This window comes from Drosophila guanche, unplaced genomic scaffold (assembly GCF_900245975.1).
Source record: "Drosophila guanche unplaced genomic scaffold, DGUA_6, whole genome shotgun sequence".
Classification (NCBI taxonomy): Eukaryota; Metazoa; Arthropoda; class Insecta; order Diptera; family Drosophilidae; genus Drosophila; species Drosophila guanche.
This window is the reverse complement of record NW_022995749.1, coordinates 5,871,593-5,888,016: the sequence shown is the minus strand read 5'-3', so window position 1 is coordinate 5,888,016 and position 16,424 is coordinate 5,871,593. Positions and strand designations below refer to the sequence as shown.

At 44.5% G+C, this 16,424-nt stretch overlaps 5 protein-coding genes across 12 annotated transcripts; 3 read left to right on the top strand and 2 right to left on the bottom strand.

The window, feature by feature from the left end:
• Window positions 1–441: 441 nt before the first annotated feature.
• LOC117585216 (serine/threonine-protein phosphatase 2A 56 kDa regulatory subunit gamma isoform) lies at window positions 442–11,047 on the bottom strand. 7 transcript variants are annotated; one of them, XM_034274606.1, is made up of 10 exons: window positions 10,916–11,047; window positions 8,774–9,338; window positions 7,831–7,869; window positions 7,403–7,577; window positions 3,785–3,981; window positions 3,387–3,721; window positions 3,094–3,324; window positions 2,637–3,029; window positions 2,303–2,564; window positions 982–1,307 (listed from the first exon to the last, which is right to left on the bottom strand). In XM_034274606.1, the coding sequence occupies exons 2-10, from the start codon at window positions 9,182–9,184 to the stop codon at window positions 1,161–1,163; spliced, it is 2,190 nt and encodes a 729-aa protein (XP_034130497.1). In that variant the 5' UTR covers window positions 9,185–9,338; window positions 10,916–11,047; the 3' UTR covers window positions 982–1,160. The 7 variants fall into 7 exon arrangements, with proteins under 7 accessions (XP_034130496.1, XP_034130497.1, XP_034130499.1 ...); XM_034274608.1 differs by having other exon boundaries at window positions 8,774–9,232; window positions 10,916–11,012; XM_034274607.1 differs by lacking the exon at window positions 10,916–11,047 and adding an exon at window positions 9,936–10,001.
• A 178-nt stretch (window positions 11,048–11,225) lies between these two features.
• LOC117585229 (ubiquitin-like protein 4A) lies at window positions 11,226–11,866 on the top strand. The gene is made up of 2 exons (XM_034274623.1): window positions 11,226–11,380; window positions 11,446–11,866. Exons 1-2 carry the CDS (start codon window positions 11,333–11,335, stop codon window positions 11,788–11,790), a joined length of 393 nt encoding a protein of 130 aa, XP_034130514.1. The 5' UTR covers window positions 11,226–11,332; the 3' UTR covers window positions 11,791–11,866.
• Window positions 11,867–11,908: 42 nt separating this feature from the next.
• On the top strand, window positions 11,909–12,984 carry LOC117585226 (peroxiredoxin-5, mitochondrial). Its single transcript, XM_034274619.1, has 3 exons — window positions 11,909–12,076; window positions 12,291–12,425; window positions 12,491–12,984. Exons 1-3 carry the CDS (start codon window positions 11,972–11,974, stop codon window positions 12,818–12,820), a joined length of 570 nt encoding a protein of 189 aa, XP_034130510.1. The 5' UTR covers window positions 11,909–11,971; the 3' UTR covers window positions 12,821–12,984.
• Window positions 12,929–13,745, bottom strand: LOC117585227 (nuclear cap-binding protein subunit 2). The gene is made up of 3 exons (XM_034274620.1): window positions 13,604–13,745; window positions 13,330–13,547; window positions 12,929–13,250 (listed from the first exon to the last, which is right to left on the bottom strand). The coding sequence occupies exons 1-3, from the start codon at window positions 13,649–13,651 to the stop codon at window positions 13,052–13,054; spliced, it is 465 nt and encodes a 154-aa protein (XP_034130511.1). The 5' UTR covers window positions 13,652–13,745; the 3' UTR covers window positions 12,929–13,051.
• A 73-nt stretch (window positions 13,746–13,818) lies between these two features.
• LOC117585219 (protein TAPT1 homolog) lies at window positions 13,819–16,242 on the top strand. 2 transcript variants are annotated; one of them, XM_034274613.1, is made up of 3 exons: window positions 13,819–14,094; window positions 14,156–14,766; window positions 14,822–16,242. In XM_034274613.1, the coding sequence occupies exons 1-3, from the start codon at window positions 13,893–13,895 to the stop codon at window positions 16,076–16,078; spliced, it is 2,070 nt and encodes a 689-aa protein (XP_034130504.1). In that variant the 5' UTR covers window positions 13,819–13,892; the 3' UTR covers window positions 16,079–16,242. The 2 variants fall into 2 exon arrangements, with proteins under 2 accessions (XP_034130504.1, XP_034130503.1); XM_034274612.1 differs by having other exon boundaries at window positions 13,819–14,097.
• The last annotated feature ends 182 nt before the right edge of the window (window positions 16,243–16,424 follow it).

The window sequence follows — 16,424 nt, the reverse complement described above, 5'->3', positions numbered from 1 at the left end:
AAGTCTGTTGTTGTTGTGGATGTGGGTAGGTGAATGATATCTAGAGCGGGGTATTCACTGCGTTGGCACAATCTTTGGGTGGCAGCTGGCTCTCCTCCTGGGACTCCTTCCTTCTGCGTTCTCACACACCTGACGTTTATGGATGTTACCCTTATCCCACACAAATATATATTTTAAACAGCTATATAATATATATATATACGTAATACATACAAAAATACACTCATGTACCACAAATTTATCATTCATTTTCATTGTTGTTTATATAGTACATATCATATAATAGGTAAAGCAGCTAATTGCTAAGCTACACTCATATTAAACTTTAGCTGTGAAGAGCGAGCTGAGAGCTGAGCTGAGCTGTATGCATTGTAATCAAAGATATATGTGTATAAATATAGGTATTTATGTATGCTTGTATGTATATGTATACGTGTATTCGTGTGGGTAATGGTATTTATAGCTTATGTAGTTCGAAATATGCAGTAGTTGTGATAGGTATTTATGATCAATCAAGGTGGTAAACAGCTACGCCTTAAGTTACGACAATTCAATTCAACTGTACAATTATTTAACTGTTTTTTTTTTGTGTCTCATTAGTATTTGTTTCTATCTTTTGTTTCACGTTTTCACTGAAATGGTAAGAGCACAATTAGGATTCTAATATTATTGTAAGTGTTCCGTTTCCACTAAACTCTAGACAACAGCAACAGCGAAATTTCATGCAAAATAAGTCGAAATATACGCGCATTCACTTTGGGGCATGCTCAGAAATCATATATCGAAATTCGCATTCAAATTATTGTTTGGAACTTTTTTTTTTTTGGGATTTTGTTTGATCTTTATTGGTACTATGCATTTTTCATTATAGATAAGTATTTTTATATTGTATTTGTATAAAGAAATTGTGTGTTTTTGCACGCGCCCCCCCGCACTTTGCCAAGCAAAAGGATTTCCCTTTCTTGCTTCTTCTTTTCCTCGGTTTGTGCTTGTGTGTGTGCTTGTTTGTATATATTTTGTGTTTGTGGATCGTGGACCTTGTGTGGGATCGTCTCGAAAGCCTCAAGCTTTGCTTTAACTTTTGTGCAACGCCAGCGTTTTTTTGAGATTTGTTGTTCGTGTTTTGACCAGGGAATATATTGTATGCTATTTATGTTTTCTCAATAATTGCTTCCGTCTGGCGGCGGCGTTGTTAGAAACTCATCTTGTCGCTTGTGCTCGATTAGGGCTCGCACAGTGCCGCTGTCCGAGGGCAGATCGGATTTTCGCCGCAGCAATGGCTTCTCCTTGTTCCGTTCGCCGCGTATCTGTGAGTAACGGAAGTGGGGTAGGCCAAAATATACAGATGTAAAGAGCCCGGCTACAAACAGGTACAGGTAAGGTACGAACAAGTAGATGTACGTGTTTCGCAGCACTGGACAAGTGACGTTACATGGTGACGGGTGTGACGTTACAAGTGAAGAGAAGTTACGTTACGTTTACGATAATAGAGTGCGTAGAATGTTGGCCTTTGTTGTTGTTGTTATGGGAATTAGGCGATCGCCGCCCCCACAGATGAAACAACACAACTACAAAATGTACATCAACTAACTGATGAAAAGTCGACATTTTCTTTTTTTCATATTTTAAATAGTCCAATTGGAGATCGAGTGTGGGTGGAGTGTGCGTGTGGGTGTGAGAGTGTATTGGAGCGTAGACACAGTGGCTCAAGGTGTGAGAGAGTAAACGGGATGGTGTCCAAATATTAAAATGGCTTCCATTTCAGTTAAGAAGTATTCTTTTTATTATTTAATGAATGAACTTTATACAAATGATGGCATGATAGAACTACATTAACTCCACTATACATATATGTATGTATATGTTTTCCCACCCAATTTAGATGAGATGCTGAACCACTGTGCACACATTAGGCTCAGTGCAACAGTCATACATATATACAGAAAGAGAGAGAGATAAAGAGAGAGTGTGTGAGTGGAGTGTTTTTGTTGTGCTTATGGGAATCGAGTTTAAAGACAGTGCGAAAGAGAACCAAGAGATAATAAATAAAATAAATAAATAGACAAAAGTTAAAGATATACAAATATGTATTTTTGTTTTTTGTTTGTTGTTTAAATGACATGAGTGTGATTAATTTTAACAGACATTCGTTCGATTAGAATTAGAGTTGAATTAGAGTAAGGTGTTCTAAGCTGGGCAGCACAGCTCACAGCAGACCAGACGCCATGCCATGGATCAGATCACACGTGGCATGGGATTAGTAGTTGTTTAGTGTGGTTAGTGTGGCAAGTGCCTGTCTCACCTCTCGGGGCTCCTGAAGCGACGACTGTTTCTGTGGTGGCAGCGGCGGCGGTGGCTGGCGCGATTGCTGCGGCAGCTGATCATAGGCGGCCAGATCATTCTCATTGTATTGATCGTATAGATTTTGACTATCGGTTAGCTGCTGCAGCTGCTGCAGGCGGCAGTCATTGAAGCGGCTCGACTTAGACCATTCCGGATTGGTCTTGGCCAGGCTCTCCACCTGCTGCCATAACTCCTCGCGTTGCGACAGCTTCTCCCGTTCCCTGTCGTGCACATACAAAGAAAAATCATTAAATTAGACACAAATATTATAGAGTTTAGTGTTCTGTTCGTACATTTGCTTCTCCTGCTTGTAGTTCTTGCTGCACTCATCAAACAACCGCTGATCCATTTCCATGAACAGTTTGAGCGCATTGTAAATGAGACCGTGTATGGTCTTGTTCCAGTGCGTCTTGGAGTTGCGATTCAACGCTGGGAACATAATCGGCAATATAACAGCCGAATTATCCGCTATTAGGGACATTATGTACTCGTTGTTCCAATAATACAACGCCCGCTCGGCCACCTGAAAGTGCGGCGAGGACACGCACTTGGATATCTGACGAAACAGCGGCACCATCACCTTCTGAAATTCAGCCGGCTCGATCACATCCAGCAGCTCTTCCACCTCATTCAAGAACATCACCTCCTTGGGACTGTGCGTCTTCGGCCAGAATTTAAGCAAACTTCTGCAGGATAATCAATATTTGAATAAAACAAAAGCAAATTTAAGGAAATGCGTGTGGAACTCACTTGATGACCGCCTCGGATAAACTGGGATCCTTCTCGAGGAACTGCACCACACAGTAGGTCAACTGTGGATGATAGACCGAGAGGCTCTTGGCTTTGTGCAATGGCAGCAATACCTTAAGTAAAAATTGTTTATGCTCCTCTTTGAGCGGTAGAGCAAAACCATTGATAATGCTGCCCAATATTTCCAATAATTCGGCAATGCCGTTATGATGTTCCGTTTCATAAATAAATCTACAGAGAAAATACGGCATTAAAGAGGGTATAAACAATTGATTTGTTGTTCTCCCACTCACCTGTAAAACACATTGTTGATTTGCTTTCTAATAAATGCTCTCAGACCCAAAAACTTTCCATAGATGCGATGTAAAACAGTCTTTAGGAAATCACGTTCACGTGGATCCTCCGAATCGAATAAATCCAACAATTGTAATACAAATTGATGATCAATAAAACGTTTAGCGATATTTGGTTGGAAATCCGGTGACTCCAAGAAACGCAAAAATAGCTCATAAACCAATTGTAGGTGCGGCCACGATGACTCAAGCGTTGGCTCATCCTCCTCGGGATCAAATTCGGCCCCATTCGGATTTGATGATGGCGGCAGCGTACGGAATAGATTCACAGAAAACTAAACAACAAAATAAAGCTAATTAGTAAGGATTAAAGTGCATTGCGTGAGAGTTTTACTTACCATATTGATCGCCTCCGGATAGATAATTTCGGTAATGATGCCATTTTGGTTTGTAAGAAAATCGACCATCTCGTGTAAAGCCGCACGCTTCACCTCCTTGAATTTGAGGTCGCTCAGCGGCTCGGAGAAATCGAAAAGCGTGCAACATTGTCGTATCTTTTGAATGAAAAGCTCTTCCCTTTCACTAGCGGCCGTCTCTGTGGAGTCAAGTAAATAATATATATTGCATTAGATTATGTTGCGTTAAAGTTTGCTCTAACTAAATTTAAATTATAAAATATTAATCTACAAAAGCGTATAGAGAAATCGGCCAATATAAAAGCTAAACACAAAGCGAAACTCAAAATCAAACTAACAATGGAGATCAAGTAAAGGATCCGCCTAACCGAATGACCATGACAACAGATCGATTTGTAGAATCTCAGACTTTATCGACATGCCGCATGGCCATTGGTTTGGTTTTGGTATAGGAATTATCTGTGGAGAGATAGCAACCTCGCAGTGCAGGCAGTGCCAAGGCAACCGATGCAGTGGGTGGCGAATGAAATAGATTCCGATCGCGTGCACGTCCTGGACTGCCCGTCAGCTGTTGCAACGTTTGTGGGGATGTGAGGCCCTGATGATGATGAATTCCAACAACACCAACACCTGTCACATCACCATTCTGTTGTATGCCCAGCGTGCTCGTTGCCGGCAGAACAACAACTGTCGTGGCTGCTGATGATGTTGGGGCGGCTGCTGCTGCTGCTGTTCCACTTCCATTGCGCTGCTGGCCAATGCCCAGCGAGATGCTTATGCCACCCACCAGATTCTGTGCCACCGTTGGACGCAGCTCCTCTGCGGGCAATGGCTCCTCAGCGGCAGCCGTTGGCAGCGTTGAGGATGCTGCTGCCGCTGCTGCTGCTGCAGCACTATTTCCCACACTCTTGGTGGCATTCAAAATGTTCTTAATGGCGGCGGCCGCACTCACGGGTGACTGGAGGTAGGATGATGAGGTAGCAGATGAAATGAGAGTAGATTGATTTTTCTTTTAGATATTTTCTTTTTCATGAATCAGATTCTGTATGTGTTTGTGTGTGTGCGGATGTGCAGCATGTGTATGTATTCGTGTGGGTGTTATGTGAATTAGTTGAATCGCTGCAAACCTTGCTGGCTGCTATCGAACCGCTTGCATTGTTGCTTGTGGATGATGAAGCGGATGATGAGGACGCGGACGATGCTGCCGAGGCGGCTGCTGTGGCCGCAGCTGCTGCTGCCGCCGATGTTGCCGCTGAGAAGTGTTGCGCCAAGGTGGAGACAAGCGAATTTCCACTACTCGCTGTGCCTCCTGCAGCACCTGCTGCTGTTGTTGCGGTTGCTGGTGTCGTGCTCTTCGACATTCCGGCATTTGAGGACAGCGACAAGGATGATGTGGAGGATTGTGAGCCAAAAGGCGACGAGGCTATCAAAGCAGCGGCAGCTGAATTGGCACCACCACCATAGGTGGCTGCAGAGGATGAGCACGAGGCCGAGGAGTTGGCAGCGGCCGAGGCGAGCGAGGAAGAGGCTGCCTGCGACAACGAGGACAGTGCCGATGCCGATGAATTGGAGCTGGTGGACGAGGACGATGGCGACGAGGATGTTGTGGTGGTGGTTACTACTGCTGCTGCCTCTGGCGGCGACAGGGGCATCTTACGACCCTCAAACTTGGCCTTCAGCTCCTCCACGCTGCTGAATTTGAATTTGCTGCCACCCTGCGCAGACGATTCCTGCGACTGCGGATCCTCCTCCTCGTCGTCGGCCAGCTGGTCTAGACCGCTGTGAAACGATGGCGATTTGGGTATGCGTATGCCCAAGGCATAATAACCAGCGGCTGGTGGCTGATGCTGTTCCTGTGTGTGCTGCTGTTCCTCTTTGCTGGAGGAGGAAGCAGAAACAGATTGGTTTGATTCTGCCTGCTCCTGCTGCTGCTGCGGCTGCTGTGACTGCTGCTGCTGCTTCTGCTTGGGTCCGTTGAGGTTACCCGTCAGCAACATAGCACCGAATACCATTTCATTAGTGCCGCACTTGGTTTAATGGCCACCCAATCGAAACGCATTTGTCTGCTCCCTGAACATCCGCTGAGACACCAACAACGACGATGACGAACGACAAAACCACACACACAAACACACAAATTGTTCTACACTCTATGAATTATTGAATGTGAGAGATGTTCAAGCATGAATGTATAGCATCTGTAATGGAACTGCTGCAATATAGATAATGATTAGGATTAATGCCATGTGCGATCGATCATGAGTGGGTGGTCTGGGGGGAATTACACAAAATGAATATGGAAAATGAAAACCAAGTGCATGACAAAAAAGAAGAAAACGAAATGCGGCAACGATTCCTCCGCCGTTAATTTGCAGGAAATTATTAACTGTTTGAGACGTCACTTACAATGCTCAGGTGGGGGGACAGAGAAACGAAAATATATTCAACTAATATCGAAAATAATTGATGCTCCGCCGCACGACAGTCTGGAAACGTAAATTCTATTTCTTTTTTTTTTTGGCACAACGCAGAGCTGCTCTTCGACTGCGGCGCTGGCCGGGCTATCGGAAAAATCAATATATGTTGTGGGTTGGGACGGAACGTAACGGGAGCAGAGCAGAGCGAGAGTAGTGGGATGCCGTTGGAATGGCAGCAGCAGTACACTTTTGCCACAGCAATAGAAATAGCAATAGGAACTGTAACAGCAACAACAGCAACCACAAAGTAACAGCAACGAAAATGAAACAATAATATTAACCAACACACGAAAAATTTTGTTTATTCGATTTGTATGTCAACAGGCGGCGGACAACAACCGCCTAAGCAATTAGCAAAAAGGTAAAGTCAATAACAATTTGATGAAGGCTATGGCACAAGACAGACAGACGCACACACACGAACGCGAAGAAAATGAAACAGCCAGCAGTGAGAGAGAGTGAGTAAGTGAGTAAGAGAGAGACTTGAAGCAGCAAGAGAGCGTGGAGTGGAGTGCGCGCACTCATCATCAAGTGCCAAAAGCAGCAAAGAGAGAGATGCAAGTGAGAGCTCTGTCTGCAAAGGTTTATGTGTGTGCGGGTGGATGTGCGTCAGTGTTACCACCCACCTAATCAGACGGCAATGGCACTCCCTTGACCTTTAACGTAGTACGTGATTAATAAATAATAAACCAATTGCAACAGCTGAGCAAAAACAATTAGGAAAAAACCATAACAAAGCAGAGTTTGATTTTCGTTGTGACCGAAATCGCTGGACGAGAGACTTGCTGATTTTTTTTATGCATTGACGTGTGTCGTTTTATAACACTTGAGGATAGTTCAGCTAACGGTATTTACAGTCTACTTTTGCTGAAGCTGCCCTTGAGGGTTTTGCCTTCGCATAGCTTAAATTTGAAAATTAAAATCTTTACTTTGTATGGCAGTATTATTGGAAGAAGTTATTCGCTTTTTATCCACTAAATTGAAATCAACACCTGCCCATAAAAGTATGCTATTTCCAGGATATTCTTGAACGGAAAAACACTCTAAGAAAAGAAAAATCAACAAGCTCTATTTCACTTTTAAAAAACTAATTAAACACAAATGAAACACTTAGTTGACTCACTCTCATTCAGATAGCTGAGTGCCGTCAATTCACAATTTTTGGACACATTGTAACGGGAGCTGCTTTGGCGTTTCTCCTTGCGCACCAGCGGCGTGCCGGTTAGGTTTAATCCCTTGGTGATCTGCGTTGGCGGTGGGGCATCCCGCGGTGGCGTACTGTCCCTGTCTTTGTTAGCCTGAAAAAGTGAACAGCATTAGAACAATTTTGACTAAAAAAAATGTAGAGGGAAGTTTGTTAGTAATTTTGGTTTCTTACTGAAAAAAAAACAAAACATTTGTAACAAAAGAAAGCAAAATGCATCAGATATTAAAAATATTAAATATTAATTAATATAAACGTAAACACTTGCAAAAATTACGAGTGGTAGTAGGTCTAGAGTAGAGATCATCCGTTGAGGTCACCGTTTTTGTTTTCTTAAGAGCATTTACCTTGGTCTGCGCAAATCCTTGTCGCCTAAGTCGTGCTGCCTGTGGGTGTGTTTTAGGCTGAGTTTAGTAATGCCAAACAGATAAATGTGCACTTCTGGATTGGGTAGGAAGTTGGTTTTGGGTTTGGCTTTCCATTTACTATGAGGACTATATTGCTGTTAGCTAACAGGGACTAGGTTTGAGGATGATACATTTATGTTATCTTTTTACAAACATTTAGAAGTCAGTCATAAAATTGGAGCTAGGTTTGTTTTCTTATTTTTTGAGAAATACGTTTAATTGCTTGTGGGGGTGCTCTTCTAGTTCCGATATTTATACTAAAAATAAAGCTCATTGTGGGGTCTCCAGTATGTTGAGAAATAATGCATTTCAGTTCATTGCAGGAATACATTTTGGTTTTATCTAAAGGGTACATACTGCTGGCTATATACTTTCTAAAGTATTTACAATTTTCTTAAACATTTCCCCCGAGGCCATCTATCGATTTTCATGCAAGTGCTTATACTGTAATCGATTATTAATATTTGTGATCCCGCGATTGAGGGCGCTTTTGTTGATAGATTCGATTTTGAATTTGATTTCCACAATTGGCAGTGTTTAGAGGCTAATTGGTGTTGGTCATTTGGCTTGTTCGGGTCGGTGGGCGGGGGGTTGTAATCATTTGCAGCGATAAGATTAGATAAAGTTTGTTAAGGTTTTCGACTTTGCAGCACAAGAAAGTATTGTGTACTTTATAGAGTTGGCATAACACATAACATATACATTGTACATCCATATACATATATATACATTGATTTTATAATATTTTATAATTTACGTCAAATAACGGTTAGGCACAAGGCATGCTTAGAGGTAAGGTGGCGATAGGTAAAACAGAGAGAGAGAGTCAGAGTAGGTGGTGGTGGTGTGTTGGTAGACAATGCATTCGATAGACACAACTCACCTCGCTGCTGATGGGTACACCGCCGCTGGTCACCACCAGGGGTATGGCTGACGTTGTAGTTGTTGTTGTTGGTGGTGCTGCTGCTGATGCTTCTGTTGGTGTGGCTATTGTTGCTGTTGTTGTACTAAAGTTACTGTTCTCCTCTTTGATACCGTTAGTGGCTGATGTCGCTATGACTATGCTACCGCTGGCTCCGCTGCTATCGGCACAGCCGACGCCGCCACTGCTGCTATTATTATTGTTATTTGTTGCTGCTTCGTTTTTGATGACTTTTGGCGTAGCTGCGGATGATGATTCTGCTGACGATGCTGCTGCTGCTGCCTCTGATGTGGTTGCTGCTGCTGCTGCTGACGATGCTGCCGCTGCTGTCGTGCTGCTCGTTGTAGATGTTTCTAACGCCTCGTTATCCATAATACGCTGCTGTGTTTCAGCTTTAGGCTCTTTCGATATTCCTTATTTCTTACCAAAAAATGCAAACCAACCAAAAAACATAAAATAACAAACAAATACAACACCGCTGCGCCGGCCGGAATCAATTGATTGCTATCTGAAAATTATATTTGCACTGTGAAGTGTCGGAAAGAGAGAAATTAACGTAGCAATTAACCAAAAGAAACGAAAAATAAATAACAATAAAATATTTCATGCTATACAACATTCACGACACACACACGCGCAAACACATACACATCCATTCGCTTTTTGTTTGATTACCAATAAGAACATCAGGAAAACTCAGTTTTTTCTTAGAACTTCTTATTCGAAACGTAAAAATGTCTGCTAACTGGATCACAGCTCCGATCAGCTCGCTCTCTAATGGCGGAAAACCGCTTCGAATCAGAACATAACCCAAAGTTGTCACAAGAAGTCCCCACTGTGGCCGCAAATTAATGCCCCCATGCCCCATGCCATGCCATGCTATGATTTTCTAGCAAACACAAAATCCGGTTCTAAACGGTAATAAACATGTTCTCAAGCTTCTTCCACCACACACAATATCCATGCACTTGGTGGGGCCCGGAGAAAGAGACTCCACTACACCAAAGAGGGCTAAGAGCAGGGCAGGTGTCGCTGAATCATTAGCTTCTGTCTCTTCTGTCCCTTCATCGAGCAACAATAACACAGTAATAAACAGACATTTTAACTTTTTCGCACAACTTACAGCAAAACGGAAATAAATAACAAAAATTCCATAACACACAGGCAAAAAGTCAGAATGAGAATCAGAAAACAGAGCAGAGAGGAGGAGACAGAGAGAGAGAGAGAGAGAGAGAGAGAGAGAGAGAGAGAGAGAGCGATACGGACGAGCAACAAGTTGCGAAGCAATGGCCGTCGTCGAATCAGAGTTGCCAGACAGAGTTGTCATGCGAGCGTGAAGAGCATTTTTTGGGGTGGTGGTGGTGGTGTTGTTGTTGGTGTGCGGAATAGCGGAGGATTTGGACTTGTGGCGGGGGTCGGGTGTGCTGGGATGGCATTCTTTAACACAAAAATATTGTTAAGCGCAAAGTGGTTCGTATACTCATACTTTTAGTGGTGCCCCCCCCCCCCCCCTAAACACAGAGCGAGAGATAGATAGAGAGAGCGAGCGCCGCCAGAGAGTAAAATTAAAATGAATGTGTACTATGCATAAATAATAGTTTGTGTTGCAGCAAGAAACTCAATAAATAGATGGGTGCAAAAAGCAAATGAGGGGGAACAATATACTCAAATTGTGAATGTCAAGGGATTTTTGGGTTGGTATGGTATAGTGTGGTGCTCTTGGGAGAGCAGGAAATCAGGGGATCGGCTCTATTTACCGCCAGAAGCTGCAAGAACTTGTTCAATTTGCCCCTGCTGAGATTCAAGCTCGAGAACATCAAACTTATTGCTGATAAAAGCCGTTTCTTTACGTAAAAATGCGAATTCTAACAAAACGCACGCACACACACACACTCTCGCAAACACACGTACGCACACACACACTTGCTGCTGCTGCTCTCGCGTTAATTCACTCGAGGCTATGTATTATTTGCGCTTCACTTTTTCATTTGCTGCGCTGCAATTTCTTCTGATTGCGATTTTCATATGCGAATTTCACAAGCTCTCTAGCGAAATTTCGCACTTCACAGCACGGCGTACTATCAGCAGCGGGGTCAAGTTCACCTTTTTTGCAAGAACACACAACATCAACGGCTTGTTTAACTATATTTAATATTTTATGTAAACTGTTTTATTCACGCAACGTTGTCGAGCCTGCTCAATAGAAAATAGAGGTGCCAGGGCTGCCCACACCATCTGGGGTTGCCAGACGGTCCCAAAATTCGATAGTTCCCATACAAATTCCTTTCCCAGCTAGCAATTGGATTTTATTTTGCATTATAAATCATATCATGCTTTTTTGAGTGATAGGATTGACATATTTTGTCTTATTTGTGTCATGAAACCAGGGCGCCAACAGCCACTGTTCGGAGACATCTCTGAATGCGAAACCAGGTGGCAGCTCTGTTAAAATATTGTTGATATTGGCTGGTTGAGGCCGATGTTTTTTATTTATCTGTAACAATAACTAAAGCGATTGGAATGCAGATTACAATTAAAGTACTCAAGGGCAAGGACTGCACGCTCGAGGTAAGTGCCGAGAAATAAATACAAGTCACCATTTACATGTACCACTTCATGTCATTTTCGCACAGGTCTTGCCGACCAACACAATTTTGGAGGTGAAGCAACTTATTGAGACGGCACTGGAAATATCTGCGGCAAATCAGAAGCTACTCTTGCAGGGACGTCCCCTGAATAATGATCAGACAATTTCTTCGTATGCCAACATCAAGGACGGCACCAAACTCAATCTGGTGGTCATGAAGCCCTGCCTGCGCGATTGCATCCTACGCGGTTTTCGCAAATTCTACGCAGAGCAGCAGGCGGAGCGCCTGACAAACGAGTTTATGATCGATTTTGAAACGAAACTGAAGGAGCATAGTCTGGACGACTTGGAGCGCTTTGCCGAGAGCACAATGGGCAAAGTGTCGACATAGACTTTAGACCCCCCAATAACCCACCTTATGTATATTTATTTCAAATGTGGCAGTAAAAACACTTGACTGAGAAGAATATTTCCTTGTTTTTACTAACGTCTGGCAACCCTAATGCGGCCCCTGCAGTGGAACCATTGACAGAGCCAGAGACCAGAGTGTGCGAAGAAGAGCAGAAAAGAGAATGCGAGTGCTGTCGTGCAAATTTCTTGGCCGAGTTGTTAACTCCACGCTGCCCAACGTCAAACCAGTGAGATCTTTTTCCAGAAATCTTCCAGCCATGGTGAAAGTAAGTGGCAAATCGCTGCAGTGCGCTCATCCCCTCCTCCACACAGATGTACTGCTGGGCTTTAATTACATAAGGCAGTGCCAGTAGTACCTTTTGCATAAATATTGATTGGAGGCGGGAGAGAATTGCACGAATGTGCAGCAGCACCTCAAGGTTACGCACACTAACATTGATTTCTTTCTACGCTCGTGTGTGTGTGTGGCTGCTATTTTAGGTTGGAGATGCTCTTCCCGCTGTGGATCTTTTTGAGGATTCCCCGGCCAACAAAATCAACACCGGCGATTTGGTAAATGGCAAGAAGGTGATCATCTTTGGTGTGCCCGGCGCATTCACACCCGGCTGCTCAAAGGTAATTGAAAAATTTCAGAAAATTTGCAAATATCAAGGATTAATCAATACATTATCACATCACAGACACACTTGCCGGGCTATGTTAGCTCTGCCGCTGAGTTGAAATCCAAGCAGGGAGTCGACGAAATTGTCTGCGTGTCCGTGAACGATCCATTTGTGATGTCTGCCTGGGGCAAAGAGCATGGCGCTGGCGGCAAAGTGCGCCTACTGGCCGATCCAGCCGGTGGCTTCACCAAGGCTCTAGATGTTTCCATTGATCTGCCACCACTGGGCGGAGTGCGCTCCAAGCGCTACTCGCTGGTCGTGGAGAATGGCAAGGTGACCGAGTTGAATGTGGAGCCCGATGGCACCGGCCTCAGCTGCTCCCTGGCCAACAATATTGGCAAGAAGTAAACATAAAGAAAAAGACGCAGCCATCTCGCAACGCTTCCAAAAATACTTGCAGAAAAATCACTCAATTAGTAGGACTTTAGGCCTAGGGGAAATAATATCAATTCTATCTTGGAAAGAACTATGCAGAACATATATAATATATGCGATTAGACAAGTTATATATATCCTAATGTGTTTATCTTAATATCTAGGGATGGGGGGGCTTAAGTCTTATCTCTATCTCTTAGCTCGCTAGCGGTTGTCGGTGTTGGGCGCAATCTTTTGTGAGAGCAATTTGCCATAACCGCCACGTCCGGCGTCGTAGTCTGTCCGATATTCGTCTCGCACCTGGCCGCCGGTTTTGCCGCGTCCATATTGGCGTCCCTCAATGAAGCCGGCATCCCAGTCGACACGAATCAAACGATCGTCCAAGCGTGTTCCATTCACAAATCTGCGCAAAACATAAAAACGCATATGCCATGTCATTGTTGTTGCTTTACAGACGCCTGCCCTGCCCGGCCTTGCCTTACCTCATGGCGGACTCCGCTTCGCTGCGGATGTAATACTCCACAAAACAGAAGCCGCACGGTGTTTTCTTGTACTTGTCCAGGCCCATTACGATTAGCCGCACATCGCCGCAGCGAGAAAACAGTTCATGGATTTGTTCCTCCGTCGTGTAGAAACTCAAGTTTCCCACGTAAAGTGTGCAAGATTCTTTCAGCGAGCGCTCTTGCTCCGAACGTGAGCCCTGTGGGTTGGCAAAAAGTAAAAGCAGCGGTCCAACGCATTAAAAAAGATACTTACCTTGAAGTGCTGATCGCGGTAGGAGCTTAATTCTACTGAGGTCGCCATATTTAAAGGTAAAATTAAAATTAAAAGAAACTAATATTTTTTGTGCCTGCCTATAGGGATGAGAGTTAAGGTTTTTTTTGGCAGATGCTAGAGTTTTCTACTGGGCTGATATTTTCGATAGCCTGACAATCGAATGAAAGTGTATCGATAGTGTCATCGATTGCTTGTGCAGCCCTAGTGCTGTTCTCCCAGTTCTTTGGCTCGTTGTTATTATTAAATTGATGGATATATTTCGTACTTAATGCAAAATTCAATCAATTCGGGAGGCAACAAGCGACAGCTGCGATTCCGCGGCGATGTCAGTGGTGCCAGCAGTCGCGTGGAGGAGCTTCATCACCACCAAGAAGAAAACAGACAACTGAAACCAAAGCAGCAGCCGCTCTCCCAGGATGACGTTGCAGCGGCGACGGCAGCGACGCCGGCTGCCCAGCAGCGGCTACAAAGTGGTAAACATGATTAATTTTCTGCGATTCTCATATAAATTAATGCATGTGTATATTTTAGGCCCCACTGAGACTGGTGCCAATACCTTTCTAGACTTTTTCAAAGTGGAAATGACACGCGGCTACATGCTGGAGCATGACGAGGAGCGTTATTCGGCACGCCGCCAGAAGATCTATAGCTTCATGAGGATACCGCGAGACCTGGAACGCTTCATGATCTATGGCATAATGCAGTGTGCCGATTCCTTTTTCTACATACACACATTTCTGCCCGTTCGCTTTCTGCTGGCCGTCTGGGCGCTGGTCACACGAACGGTGGCAAGGATTTGCCGGCTGCGCAGCAGCGGACAACGTTTGCTGTCACCCGCGGAGATCTGTGATCTGCTCAAGGGTGCCATCTGGATAACAGTGACGCTGCTGATGCTGCTCGTGGACACGAATCGTGTGTATCACATCATCAAATCGCAGTCCATCATCAAGTTGTATATTTTCTACAACATGCTGGAGGTGGGCGATCGTTTGTTGTCAGCCTTTGGCCAGGATACCATCGATGCGTTATTCTGGACAGCCACCGAACCAAAGAACTCCAAGCGGGAGCACTTTGGTGCCTTTACACATGTCATTCTGACGCTCACTTATGTGTTTCTGCACAGCGGTTTAATTATGTTTCAGGTCGGTTCTAGAGAGAGTTTTTTATATATTTTATAAACTTTATTTTAACCCACAGGCCACCTGCTTGAATGTCGCTCTCAACTCCAACAACAAGGGACTGCTGACCATTATGATATCCAACAATTTCGTGGAGCTCAAGGGTTCGGTGTTCAAAAAGTTTGACAAAAATAATCTCTTCCAGTTGACGTGCAGCGATGTGAGGGAACGTTTCCATCTGTCTATTCTGCTGTTCATTGTGATTATACAAACGATGAAGGAGTTTGACTGGAGCTTCACGCAGTTCTATGTGATGGTGCCCGACTGCATTGCGGTGCTGTTTACGGAGATTCTGATTGATTGGGTGAAGCATGCCTTTATCACGCGCTTCAATGAGCTGCCCGAGGGCATCTATCGGGAGTATACCACAAGTCTCGCCTATGACATGACACAGACGCGACAGAAGCACGCCTTCTCGGATCATTCGGATTTGGTGGCTCGCCGCATGGGCTTCATACCATTCCCATTGTCTGTGGTACTCATAAAGGCTATCTATACGGCCGTCTCCTTTCACAATCTGGCTGCCTGGCTGCTCTTTCTGCTGGCCTATCTGTTCGCCTTGGGTTTGAGAATTTGTCTAACGATTTGTGCACTCGGCAAGGCCTGCAAACTGATGAAGGAACATCAAACGGAACGCAATAGTTCCACGCCGAGCAGCATGACTAATATGCCTTTTGTTGGCGGCACAGCCAGCAGTACGGCACAGCCATTGCATCAGCCACCCAACAATTATAACAACAACAATAACAACAGCATTGCCAGCAAGCCAACAGCGGCAGCCAGCACGACGGCAAATGTAATTATGTTGACGCCACCCTGCGCCGACATGAGTCACAATTTCTCACGCTCATCGCTGCAGTCGACGTCCACGCCCAAGAAGGCAGTCAGCGAACAGGAGCTGGACGTGACCAACTCACTGGAACTGGGCGCCACAGCGCTGTTCTCCAACAGCGATGTGGATCTGGATGATGTGTGCCTGAACGAGCAGGTGACCAACACCAATACGAGTTCTGCCATCCAGGAAGTCTACCAGGAACAGGATCTGGCACGCAGTCAGCCGGATTTGCTGCAGCTCAACAATTCCGGCTCCTCCGGTGATGCCAACGGCAGCAGCAGCAGCAGCAGCAGCGCATTGACGGCCAAGCAGGCGGCCAAGCGACCGCCGAAGCGCACACACAAACGCTCCGAATCGGAGCCGCTCATCCAGAGTCTGGCCGAGAAGGCTGGCGGCACTTCGGGTGGAATGTCTGGCAGCAATCAAACGACACAGCTCTAGCCATAAATCGATGCTAAATTATTAACTCTTTTATCGTTTATTAAGTTGTGTTTTTTGATCTTTTTGTAAAACAATTTAGTTGCCGTTTTTGTAATAGCATACGTAAGGATAAGCGAAATGGATTTAGTTTAAGGAAATATATGATTTTAATGTTCTCTAAAAGAGCCAAAGTTTCTGCTGTTTTCTCTCTATCGTTTGTTTTGATTTTTTTACACAGTTTTCTTAAAATTTTTGAATGGCGGCTGATCTTAGTGTGACCGTGGGTTGACCGATTAAATATACCGTCCATCCTCCACAATAAACCGAAATGTACCTTCTCATTATCGCAATATACCGTACACATAAC

Excerpts from the sequence above, each read along its gene's own strand:
- LOC117585216 (XM_034274603.1), bottom strand. The coding sequence starts at position 5,814 with ATGGTATTCGGTGCTATGTTGCTGACGGGTAACCTCAACGGACCCAAG. Across the intron at positions 3,722-3,784 it reads ATCCGGAGGCGATCAATATG|TTTTCTGTGAATCTATTCCG; the intron begins GTAAGTAAAACT and ends TTTGTTGTTTAG. Across the intron at positions 3,325-3,386 it reads ATCAACAATGTGTTTTACAG|ATTTATTTATGAAACGGAAC; the intron begins GTGAGTGGGAGA and ends TTTTCTCTGTAG.
- LOC117585229 (XM_034274623.1), top strand. The coding sequence starts at position 11,333 with ATGCAGATTACAATTAAAGTACTCAAGGGCAAGGACTGCACGCTCGAG. Across the intron at positions 11,381-11,445 it reads GCAAGGACTGCACGCTCGAG|GTCTTGCCGACCAACACAAT; the intron begins GTAAGTGCCGAG and ends ATTTTCGCACAG.
- LOC117585226 (XM_034274619.1), top strand. The coding sequence starts at position 11,972 with ATGCGAGTGCTGTCGTGCAAATTTCTTGGCCGAGTTGTTAACTCCACG. Across the intron at positions 12,077-12,290 it reads ATCTTCCAGCCATGGTGAAA|GTTGGAGATGCTCTTCCCGC; the intron begins GTAAGTGGCAAA and ends CTGCTATTTTAG. Across the intron at positions 12,426-12,490 it reads TCACACCCGGCTGCTCAAAG|ACACACTTGCCGGGCTATGT; the intron begins GTAATTGAAAAA and ends ATCACATCACAG.
- LOC117585227 (XM_034274620.1), bottom strand. The coding sequence starts at position 13,651 with ATGGCGACCTCAGTAGAATTAAGCTCCTACCGCGATCAGCACTTCAAG. Across the intron at positions 13,548-13,603 it reads ACCGCGATCAGCACTTCAAG|GGCTCACGTTCGGAGCAAGA; the intron begins GTAAGTATCTTT and ends GCCAACCCACAG. Across the intron at positions 13,251-13,329 it reads GAAGCGGAGTCCGCCATGAG|ATTTGTGAATGGAACACGCT; the intron begins GTAAGGCAAGGC and ends TGTTTTGCGCAG.
- LOC117585219 (XM_034274612.1), top strand. The coding sequence starts at position 13,893 with ATGCAAAATTCAATCAATTCGGGAGGCAACAAGCGACAGCTGCGATTC. Across the intron at positions 14,098-14,155 it reads CCAGCAGCGGCTACAAAGTG|GCCCCACTGAGACTGGTGCC; the intron begins GTAAACATGATT and ends TGTATATTTTAG. Across the intron at positions 14,767-14,821 it reads GCGGTTTAATTATGTTTCAG|GCCACCTGCTTGAATGTCGC; the intron begins GTCGGTTCTAGA and ends TTTAACCCACAG.